The 12,809-nt window shown below is 35.2% G+C and overlaps 1 protein-coding gene across 16 annotated transcripts in view; it reads right to left on the minus strand.

Moving 5' to 3' along the window:
* ROBO1 (roundabout guidance receptor 1) overlaps nucleotides 1-12,809 on the minus strand; it is a 1,286,018-nt gene that overhangs the window by 101,630 nt on the left and 1,171,579 nt on the right. For all 16 annotated transcript variants that reach the window (XM_060416459.1, XM_060416456.1, XM_060416445.1 and 13 more), the window contains 2 exons: nucleotides 12,579-12,717; nucleotides 9,588-9,715 (listed from right to left, as the gene is read on the minus strand). In XM_060416459.1, the coding sequence (XP_060272442.1) occupies nucleotides 9,588-9,715; nucleotides 12,579-12,717 (267 nt within the window). The remainder of the gene's footprint in view (nucleotides 1-9,587; nucleotides 9,716-12,578; nucleotides 12,718-12,809) is intronic.

Raw genomic sequence — 12,809 nt, forward strand, 5'->3', positions numbered from 1 at the left:
TCACAAATGATTCTCTTGTTAAATTCTGTAGTGGGACTTCATTAAACCTCTTGGCTCTTAGCACTCCACTTTCAGCCTGTTCACAAAGAGCTCAGCTGGCAATACTGACTCTCTAAAAGTCTTCAATCACACATTGTCTTTGGGGGTTTCTTTTTATAACCACAAATCATTTCTTTCTCATTAGCTCCTCAAATCTTCAGTTAAATTTTTTTCAAAACATTATTTTTAACTACAAAGCAACCAATAGCAACAACACAAAAAGCCACAATAAATCCATAAGGGGGGTATTCTGAATAAATCTTGAGTTCAGCATTAAGAGTAGCAATACATATTATAGGAGGTGTAAATATACATATATATATACATATATATATATATAAACACTGTGTGTGTGTGCGTGTGCGTGCATGTGTGTGTATGTGTGTGTGTATATCCCATTCCCTGAAGCCCTGAAGTGCTGTTTACTCTAGTACCACTGACTTTACTGGGCCTTGGTGGCTTATTGCCACATGTCATGAAGAATCATTCCCCAAAGAACCAGCCTGCCAGCTCTTGTCAGAGTGTGGCAAACATGTCTCACACATATCAAGCTTCTTAAATTCATCAGGTAAAACTTTGAGGGCCTCGTAATATGTGTTTCCTCAAAATGTTGAATTCACAGTTCTTTCTTTTTTTCTATGAAATACTTTATTTACGATTTCAAGCAGTGAGCTCACAGTCCTTAGCAACAATCTTGTATTATAGTAAACCTGACCTGAACCTGCAAAAAGGCCCTCTGACACTATTAGTTTTGGCTCTGACTCAAATAACCACGTTATTGGTCAGAAACAATGTACCATTATCCTGCCAGCTTTTCTGAAATCAGCAATTTAAGCAAACTGTTCCAACAAGTGATTTAAATGAAGTCAACATCAAAGAAAGGGAATTCAGAACTGAAGGGTCCAGTTTTTTCTCTCATTACTTCTTTTCTGTTTAGATACTATACCAGCTCTAAAAAGCGATATGACTCTTACACTCTATCAGATATAATATGCTGATAAAAAGCTAAACATGGTGGAGCCTGTTTATGGGAACCACAAACTTACAAAAAGGCCTTCTTTCCCCTAGAGTTTGTTTTTGAACGCAAGTTTATAGAAGTTTATCCCTCACTACTGGCAATAAAATCCACAGTCAACTACATTGTTTTATTTCTACTCAAATTTTAATTTTACATCCTGAAATAATTATATAGTGGTCCATAAAAAAAACGGCCAGATATGCAACATGCAACGTTGTGTAAGATTCACATGTGGTTTGGTAATCTTCAAAGTTGTTATTCTACATCTTAGAAAAGGTTCAATGCACAAATGTGCATTTGTTTTAAATGTGTACTTCTGATCCATTTTTGAGACTGTTAAAGTTTTAAATTATATAGTAGTTATTACTGGAGACCATCTATCAAATTGTTTTTAACTCTAGTTAACCCAATTGTTCCAATATATGGGCTATAACTATGGAAGAAGCAATGAATGAATTCACTATTATTTATTTTAGCAGGAAATTTAGCAGCACTGAACATTATTAGGAGGGAAACTAATTATGTTTAAAGATCAAAGGGAGTCATGTTAATTATGGATCTCTAAAAAAACACTATTTGGGTCTCAAATGTACATCAGATATACATAATTAATAAAAACAAAAAACATTTTAAATAAATGTAGAATTTTTTCTGTGTACCTAGCTTATTTTCTGTTTCCTGAAGCAACTAGAATAAGAATTGACATTTTTTTAAACCACAATTACAGAAGACTTGATAGCCATTGTTTACTTAAAAGTGTTTACTGTATGTCTATGTAAATTGATGGAGATACACATATCACTCTGACTTGAATCTTTTCATACAGCCAGTGACAGGCAGGTAAAGGGCACTAAAGCTACATGTAGTCCTGCTTCTGACACATATGAAGACACATCACTGAAATGGCTTCTTTCTCTTTCTACTCCTTCTTCATATCATCTTTATTCTTCTCCTTTTATTGAGCATTTCAATGCTTCACAGTGTGCTACCATTTCATATTAGCTCATTAATTTCCACAAAGTCCTATGAGGAAGATATTTTCACTCCCATTTTACAGATGAGAAACCTAAGAATCAGAGATTTCACGTCTATATTCAGCTTTTGAATCCATATTTGTGTCAGAAAAGAGTGGTTATTAGTTCTACCCTACAGAATTTTCCTAAAGCAGCAGCAAAAATATCTCCCTAAAACACACTCCAACAAATGCTGAGGACTGATTTTGACAGACTGGCCTCAGTATTAAAGAACAACAGAAAATTATAATTGCATAAAAACAAAACAATTACCAAACTATGCATTAATCAGCTATAAAAAAACTTTCAAATCTCTATGGTCAAAATAAATATTACTGGGTTCTAATGGGTTTTAAGGTGTTTTGGAAGAAGAAGAGAAAAATAATCATAAAAACCACCACTTTTGCATAAGCACTTCATAACCCATAAACCATCTTATGAGACTGCTTTTATTTTGTTAATTGTTTTTTAAACTTTCTATCATGTTTGATGTTTACAGTCCATGTACATTCATTTTCTTTTCAACAGATGAGAACATTGACTCAGAGAAGTTAACTGACTGGCCCAAGATCCCACAGCTGGTATGTACTGGGGCAGTCGAAGATTGGCTCAGACAGAAAATGGTACATAAATATCAAGGATGCTCCTAAGACTGCAATAAGCAATGAGACTAAGAAGGCAAAGTAAACAAAGTGTACCTGCAAGGAACTCACAGTCAACTGAGCAGATGTTGAAATGCAATAAGGGTGACAACAGAATCCAGTGCGTCCCTAGCCTGAAACTGGGGTGAGGACTGTCTGCAGAGCTTTCTGGAACATGCCTATCTGAGCTGGGTCCAAGGACAGGAGTAATTATGGAAGAATTACAGAAGTAATTACAGATAGAAGACGTAGAAGATAGGTCAATGGGGGCAGGGCATTTTAGACCAAGACTTACCAAAATGAAAGCCCAGACATAATGGACATGGTGACATTTACATGAAAAAAAAAAAAAAAAAGATGTAAACAATATAATACTACTACCCTGAAGGGAGGAGCCAGAGGGGACTAAGTAGCTAGGCAGAGCAGTATTGAAGTATTTTGAATCCTATCATAGAGATGGGAAGCATGACTATGTTTTATGGATGGAACTAATATAACTCGATCTGTGTTTCAGGTCAACATACCTGTTGTGTGGGAGATGGATTCTATGAGACAAGATGGAGGCAAAGAAACTGGTTAGATGTTAACAGCTTCACTGGGCAAGAGATAATAAAGCAGTGATAAGAAGATAAGAAAGGTGTTGAGAGATATTTAAAAAGCAAAATAAGTAAGATTTTAAGGAGACTGACATTTGAGAAATGCAAGAGTAAAGCATGACCCACCAACACCTAAGCTGCCTACTACTGTGTATCTGCGTGTTGCATTACCACCGACTGAAATGAAGAATATGGAAGAATTCAGCTTCTTACGGCTCGTCTGCACCTGTGTTCACTGTATCACTACTATTGCCTCTGAATTAACACTCCCACACGGGGTTAGGAGAGTCTTAAAAGCTTAGACAAACCTGATAGTTCCTTCCTGTTTTACTGAAAAATCATAACCGTTGTTAAATTTCCAATTCATTGGGGTGTTAAATAGGGGTCAGTCATAGACTGTAGTGCCCAAGATATTTCAGCAAAGGTTTTCTGTTTTTGTTTTGAGGCACAGAGTTCACCATCAGCAAAAAGAGGAGCTCTAGGAAACATTCCATCAGTAGCAATTAAGTCAGCAAAAAGACCTCACTGGTCTTTTTCTTTTTCTTTTTCTTTTTTTTGCCATTGTGTCTCTCTGGTCCTAGTCAATCTTAGGCTTCAAGGCTCAGCCTTCCAGAGGCTGTCAGTGGATAATCAATTCTAACGAAGAAGCGCTCTGTTCCTTCATTGCATGGAAGGCAGAATACGTATGGGAAACATCAAACAAAATAATAGTTCTTCAGGACAGAATAGAATGCATATCCTTGTGATGATTCATGTGAACATTCCTATTGTATGCCAAGAATACATTTAAAGAGGTAGCAACATCATTCATGATACCATATTTTAGAACTAAAAAAAAAATAATAAAATAATAAAACAGGTGATGAAATGGAGAGAATGGAGCAATTTCTCATCAAGGGAAGAAAAATGGACAAGCACTTATAGGAAAAGAGCTGGAGTTTCACAGAAATCCCATTTGTCTGGTTACAGAGCATCACCTGGTTTAGAGATGTGTGACATCTGCCTTTTTCTTTTAACAGAGCTATTGCTGAAAGGGCAGAAAAAGCAACTGTTTCTTAAGCTTCAAAGACTAACTGGTCCCTGTGAGAGGCCTGTGGAGAGTGCAGTGGGGTGTGAACTGAATGTCCAGCTTCCTGTGTCTGACTGGCCCAGCACTCAGGGCTACAGGGAAATAAAGGACTATATGTCTTTTAGTGCCTATTGTAAGAAAGACATACAAAATGGGATTAGATTTTCTTAATGGTTCAAGTCAGCAGAGATAACATGTGATTGCTTGGGAAATGGCTGGTATATGGAAGTTCTTTTTCATTTCGGTTTCCTGTGACAGACACAGCGATGGGAATACGATCACTCTGGTGATAGAGAGTCACAAATTTACTTTGTCAATGAAATTGTGACAGTAATAAGAGCTGCTTTATCTGTGAAGTTGTAAAGGGAGTGGAAAGATTAATAATGCCATCGACTTTACCCTGTTTAAGCAATGAATATCACTGAACCAAAGAACCGTAAAAAAATCTTAGGGCGGAGGACAAACTTGGAAATGGGAGAAATTTGGAGTTAAAACTCTTGAGGTTTCATCGACTATCTTTCCTTCAAGACAGCATGCTTCAAAATGTGGAATTATTTTAAAAGCTATAGATATGATTGCCATCATAAATACATCCAAATTTTAAATATTTTGCCATTACTAGAAATAGTAAATAAAGTAATTTTTATTCCCTTATTTTTCTATATATAAGTGTTTTGAAGGGGCAACCACCATGATTTTCTAAAATGTTACTTTTAACAAAGAAATAAATGTACCCACTTTTTACATTAACTATGAATTTATTCAAAAATGAAAACAAGTAGAAAAACTTAGGTTGGCCATCAAGTGATTTCAAGAAGAATCTCAAGGCCCACCTGGCACACATCTAACAAAGGCCTAATAGGTTTAGGTTAAGATAGTAAAATTACGTAAAACAAACCCACAACCATTCTAAAAACACCAACCAGAGGCATAAATTTCAGCAGTTTCAATGGCACACTGTTTAAAAACTGGACTGGGTGCCTCTCTGCATCTATTCTGTTCCAGTTGGACTTTACATTTTATAGGTATGTCACAACCTATAAAATGGTTATAAATACCACATTATATATCTATTTCCTTAAAAGATGGGGCCATTGTGCAATACACAACACTAGTTTAGAAGATAATTCATTTCTACCATGACAGCAATCTTAACACTTGTTGACATTAAAATGCAAATATAATAATGATTCAGTGACTGAACAACAACAACATAATCAATCAAAATTGACACAATATTTCTTTAAAAAGATGCTTGAATTTGTTTCTGTATTTTAGGTTTACAAATAAAATTCTTGAAGAGGTGTGTAAATGTTATTACCAGATGGAGGGAAAATGGTGCATACAAACACAAGGCATAAATGTAACAATATTGATGATTTACATTCATAGATAATAATATTTTGATTATTTCAGAAAATGACGGACTATCAAGTTTAGTCTGACTGAATCTTCTAGTTAATTCAGAGTTAAATAGAAACACTTTTCTATTGCTATGATTCCAAACAGCATTACTTCATTATTTTTTATTGGTCATGTAATGGACATTAATAATTTTTCAATAGGTCAAATTACTACAGATCCTTTGAGTTGCTGAACGTTTTTCCATGACAGTAACACCCCATTACACATGAAATGCAATCATTTTTGAAATAATTTCTACTCCCAAAGGGTCATAATTTTCATTACATTATCTAGTTATTTTGCATAACCTCAATATTAAATCTAGCACTACCTTTGATGGCATTAACAAGATCCAGCACATTAAGTTTAAAAGTCAAAGTTTTTTTTCTAATAAAAATGTAATGATTTATATTTGAGAAGAGTCTTAATAATGTGTTACATAATAAATTATCATGATTTTATTACTTCAGATTTCTCATTTACAATTGCAAAGGAAGAACTGTCTAGAATTATCTGAACATAACTATTTTTCTTATGAAATAACTAATATTATTAAAATTAAACAATGAAGCTATCACTAACAACAACACTTGTATAATACAATGCTCCTTATTTATAAAACACTTTGTAATACACAATATGTTAAGCTTTTTATATGTATAATCTAATTTAATACTTGAAAAATGCTGTGAGGTTGGTATTACTGTCCACTTTTTATACATGGGGCAACCAAGACTCAAGAAACCTAAGCAACTTTTTCTAGGTCACACATTAGGTAAACGACAGAAATAAGATTCAACAACATTCTATCTGACTCCAATGTCTATAATCTTCACTACACAATTCTTTGTAATGTACTTCTTCCAGCTCTGGTAATTCCTGAACTCTAGAGGAATTTTGAAAGCCCTTTATTCTTTCTGTAAGTTCATCTGATAACTTATTACAAGGACTGATGAGCTTGCTTGAAAATAAAAAATAAAAACAAGTTTCTGTGCCCCAACGAAGATCTATTAAATCAGGTTCTCCAAGGGGCATGCCCAATAACCTGGATATTTAATAAGCTTCAGATAAGCTCAGATAGATATGATGAGATATTTCAGATAAGCTCAGATAACAAACTTTATCTAAGTTTAAGAAACCTTGTCAAGCCCCAGGTTTTACTTTGCTCCTTTCAAACACAGACCCACCAGGCAGTCATCACAGATGACAAGCTCGTCAAATATGATTTAATGCAACCTACTGCTGGCACTCAGAATCCAAGTCACCAGATGTTGAATTTCCCCTGGGACATCCCTGTGATACTTCTACCACTCTAGTAGAACGTTGGAGTTCAAATACCTATTTCAAATTGTAACAAGTATTATATAAAGTGTCTACTAGATGCCTAGTACCATGCTAAGCACTGAAGAGTACATAATAGAAAAGTCAAAGAAATCACAAGTTCAGAATGGAATATTTAAGGAAATACACAGATAGAGTCTCTAAAAGAGCAGAATTGAGATTTCAAAGAAAAAAATTAAAAAAGCAAGTAATTCTCCAATCAGGGTTAAGTTTTAAATGTTAGAACCAATCATAAGTATACTTGGGGTGGAAAATCAAATGCTCATCCTTACTTAAGAAACTTTTTTTCCCCAAAACTTCTATGTGGAGCACAGGGTTCTATTGCCCAACATCAATTCTCAAAGTTAATTATTTATTGCATTTGGAATGAGGAAAGGAAAAGATTATTTTTAAGCTTCTACTGACTCCAATAGTGCCTTTTAAAAGTGAACCACAAATAAAATACAGAAATCAAAAACAAATATGGTACTAAACTTCTTATAACTGTTTCCTGTTGTCAAATGAATTCATTTTTTGATGGGTTTCCTTTGCAGTAACTAGTGTTTTTCTTTGTTTAATCTCAAGGGAAAAAAATACATATATAGCTTTCAAGTTACCCTTGAAAACTTTCCTTTGTTTCTATTCCTTAGTTATCTTTTGCTACTGGCAATCATTTTACTTTCTTTCATATTTGTGCATATTATTCTAGCTTGCATTTTAACAGTGATGGTAATGCACATATTTTAATACTTGAATAATAACTTCTCAACAATATACAGATATTTCATAAATTTATTTTTAAAAAACCCAATACAGTTGAAATAAGAACTTCTAACTTCCTTAGCATTTTTCAAGTATTAAATTCATTCGATCATCTTTACCCCAGTTTTCACTGAAATCTAGGCTTAGGAACACAAATTCCATATGGAAAACTTAAGGCTGAATTAACTTTGGAATTGAGTATAAGATTGTAGGAAGAAACTTTATTTTGATTTCAATGTCTACTATAGACACAAAGGAACAGCTATTATTTATAAAAGCATCAAATTCCCAAGGTAAAGGACTTTATAAAGTGAAACATTTCTCTGACTAATGTAATAGACAGTCAAGCTCCCTGTCACCATTGCCTGGAGATAGACACACCTTTTCATGTCTTGTATTCATCCTGGGCTACTTTCACTCCCTCTGGAGGGCTTTTGAACTTGAACTTGACATCTCTTAAAATTTTTGCTTTTTTCTAAATGCAAAGGGTTTTTTTTTTTTTTGCTTACAGTTTTAGTCTTATGTGGAGTTCAAATCTAACTTAGATTAAAGAGAAGTAGTCTAGGCCTTAGAAATTCAATGTTTGTTCTTGATCTTTTCTCTTTTTTTCTTTTGTTTTTATGAGGTTGAGCTGAAAACCCCAAAGTGGGACATAATGGCTTTAGAGACAGGAAGGAAATATTCTTTATTCTTTTTTTTTCCTAGTGTAAAAAGCCCACAAGGCTCTTTTGTAGAAAGCCCACAGTAGAAGCACTCCCTCAAAAGGCACCTTTTTCTTCATAATAGCCTTAGAGGAGACAGTGCTCAGAAATGATGACAGAGCAAGTGTTGCTAATGTCATACTCAGAAACAAGCTAAGTGGTTTATGGCCAAAATCCCTTTTTACTCTATATACTTGTCAAAATATGGATTTTTTTTCATCAACACAAAGTTCTTTAAAGGTCACTGTCTCTCAAATTCCACAATAAATAATGACCCTAAAAAAGAAAAAAGAAAGTTCTCAGATAAGACATAGTAAGAAATAGCATGACGTCACGGAAGAAGAAAAAAGATATTATGAGAATGAAAAAAACATACGCAATTATGGACTCAAAGGAGGTGACAGACCATTTCTGCATAGCAGTTTCAGACATGACTTTGACGTTCAAAAATCTTGTAGAATATGGCATCCATTTTGGTTCACGTCACACCAAATAATAAATCTTCGTCAAAATTAGCAAAGTACAAATGTGATTCATTCACTCAACAAATATTTATTGAGTGTCTGTTAAGTCACAGGCACTGTGTGCACAGAAAAAGACTGCAAAAGTCCCTATTCTGTGGATCATCTTACATTCTAGAAGGAAGCAAACTTTTCACCTTTTTGTTCTGAACAGACACTTGAAAGTGCATGACCTGAAGGAACAGTAGATTTATTCCCATTTAAAGATCAAATATTTTTGGCAATACTTGTCATTTAATTAAAGCTCTATGTTTGAAGACCCAGAGATTAAAGCACATTCTCTTCCTCTACCTGCCCAAGACAAAAACGCTCTTGTACTTCTCCTGTGACAAATACTTATAGGGCTCCCATAAGCAAAACAATAATTTCCTTTAAATATGTTTGAAATAAAATATACTTAGCACTATTTAAAGTCTATAATTTATACAAACTAATTTATCATATTCTAAAATATCAACGTTGTATTTCATAAGTTAATCTCAAAAACGTTCTCTGGATCTTACCTTGGACCGTCAGAGTAGCTGATGCTTCAGCTTTTCCAACCATGTTTTCTGCAACACAAGTATATGACCCCATGTCACCAGCTGTCACTTTCCGAATTTTCAAGGTATGATCATCTCTGATTTCATATCTAGTGACCAAACGAAAGAAAGCACAGTCAAGTGAGCTTCTACTTGAAGAATTCCATTGTTACAATTGTGGCATATTTAGACATCAACTCACATGCAATATTCTCTTCAGAAAATTTAAAGCAAAAGGTAAATAATGTGGCAATCCTTTATGTACGCATGCACATAGAAATGAGCATTTTTTATATTCACAGGGGCAAAAATATTACAATACTTTTTAAAAATTAAGCTTACTTATTTTTAGTTGAAGGATAATTATTTTACAATATTGTATTGGTTTCTACCAAACATCAACATGAATCAACCACAGGTATACCTAGGTCTCCTCCCTCTTCAACTCCCTCCCACATCCCTCCTCATCCCACCCATCTAGGTTGTTACACAGCCCCCTTTTGAGTTCCCTAGTCATACAGCAAATTCCCATTGGCTATCTATTTTACATATGGTAATGTATGTTTCCATGTTATTCTCTCCACATATCCCACCCTCTCCCCCTTCCCACTTATGCATCCACAAGTCTGTTCTCTATGTCTGTATCTCCATTGAAATTGAAGTCGCTCAGTCGTGTCCGACTCTTAGCCAACCCTATGGATTGCAGCCCACCAGGCTCCTCCATCCATGGGGTTTGCCAGGCAAGAGTATTGGAGTAGGTTGCCACTGCCTTCTCCATCTCAGTCATGAAGCTGTCATAATTACTGGGCAAAGGGAATTCTGATGACACATTTAGGGGTACATTAAAACGTAAAATTGGTATCCCTGTTAGAACATGTGAAGATGATCTTTCCCAGGAACTGAAATTAAAATTTTTACAAGAAACCAAAATCCTCAAGCAATGTAATCATACCAATATTGTAAAATTCATAAAAGTTAGCACACAAATACAGCCTATCTACAAAATTAAGGGACTTGTTCCAGGATGTGATTTCCTCTCCTTTCTGAGAAAGAAGGATGACCTAAAACAGTGACATTTTTATTGCTGCCCTGCAAATAGATTCATCAGTATCATCTTTCTAGATTCCATACATATGCGTTAACATATGATATTTCATTAAACTACTTTTTAACAGAATATTTTTGGGCAAAGTTGGCACTTATTCAGTTCTTTCCTCAAGCTCTTGTACTCAGAGTAAAATTTAGGTGATAATTAAATCAATTCTTATTATATGTCAGACTTTAAGTATTCTGTAGGTTTTCTATTTTAAAATTCTTATAACAACTTATAAAGTATTATGTTCATCTCTATTTGGCAGATGAGAAAACTGAGGCATAGGAAGGTGAGATAAGCTGGCTTTGTTCTTCAGCTATTTTAATAGCAGAGTTGGTATTTGTACCCAGACAGTCTCATGCCAGAATTCTCTTGCCTTGTCTCGTCTTCCTTTTTCTCAAAATTTTGGATGTCCCTTGAAATTTCACTTTAATCTTTTTACTCTACATGAAATCCCTCAGTTAAACTATCCAGCAGGTTATATATTGATCAACTACACAAATATTTCTAGCTTCTATTTTATATAAGTTCAAATTCATTATCCTGATTAGTAATTAGACATCATATCCCACAGACACCTACTATTTAATATGTTATATAAAACTTTCTTTTCTTACCCTAGCACATAAAACAACTCCCTCTCCTAACACAATCCACCTGTCTTCCTTCACCAGCTCCCTATATGGAACAAATCATTCAGTTCATCAGTTTGGTCTTGATAATGGACCCCTATCCTCTTTCTATCTTATCTCCCCATTCAGGCAATTCACATCTCTTATCTGGACAACAACAATGGTGACCCAGCCACTGGCCTCACCCCCATTGATGTGATAGCCCTAATGCTAAAAATTCTATTTTCTCTAAAAAGCAATCGGGTTCATAGTAAAGTCTCTCTTGGCTCATCAAGTACATGCCATATGATTAAAAATCCTTGAATCCATACAAAGTCTTGTGAATTCAGCCTCTCTGTCTCCAGCCTGATTTCCCATAACTTCTTGTCCCAGGCCCCATGTGCTGCCGCTCTAACTTTCCACCACACAAAACATTCTTAGGTTTGCATCTGTTTTATGATATCTCTTTCCTGAATATTCTTCTCTTTCTGTTTATCAAGTTGATATGTTTAATTAAGACATTGCTTCTCTGTCGCTCCCCTTTGATAACTCTCTCCTGATTTTCTGCTCCCACAGGTCTACCTTTATGCATTAAAAAGGTGTGCTATGTTACTCTGAATCTATCCATACATGTCTCCTTTGGTGAGTTCACTGACAACAGAAGCTCTATCTAAACCATTGCTATAACCCGCAAACCTAATAGGGGCTCAAGGTATGTTTGGTGAATGAATGGCCACAGGAGAGATGACAGCCTCAAGACAGTGCCTGAAAGTTTCCTTTCATTACCTCATTCCCTAAGGCTGGGAGTGTATCTCTGCTTCTAGGCAATTTAAGGATTTGACAGATACCAAGAAACTCTGACCTCTTCTACCATTCCCTGGTGATACTGTAGCTAAGGAAAAGGAAGTCTGCTTTTTAATTGGTTCATAGTTATATCTTTAATGCTGTACCTCCCTTCCCCACCTACTCCCATATAAGACACTGGTATTAACTGTAGTCTGGCTGGACAAAAAGAAAACTATTTAAGGAATAGCACATCTTGCAAGGGTTCCTGGGCATGTTGGGGTCATGAATGTACAGTTTTATCTGAAACTCTCAGAGAAAGCATGGCAACCTTCTGATTCTAATTATCTCTCTTACTGTGTCTGGCCCAAGGAGATCAAAGAGTCCAGAGAAAACCATTCTAGTGGCTTATATGTGAACAGTGGTCAGATGAGAACCACAGAAATTCCGGGTAGATGAATCCCATCATTAAATTCTCATTCATACCTGGACTTGGGCAGTTCCCCATCATCTTTCCTCCATCGTACCGTGGGCACAGGGTCACCTCGGGCCTCACATTTAAATTCTGCACTGTCATCCACAGTGACTGCCAAGTTACTAGGTCTCTTCACAAAGGACGGTCTCTCTAAAATTAGAAAAAGTCATCTCAAAAAAATACAGAAACTTAAAGCCATTTTGGAAGTTATGGAAGAGCAGATTTAGAATTTAAAAAAAGTA

Source organism: Ovis aries, chromosome 1, assembly GCF_016772045.2.
Source record: "Ovis aries strain OAR_USU_Benz2616 breed Rambouillet chromosome 1, ARS-UI_Ramb_v3.0, whole genome shotgun sequence".
NCBI lineage: Eukaryota > Metazoa > Chordata > Mammalia > Artiodactyla > Bovidae > Ovis > Ovis aries.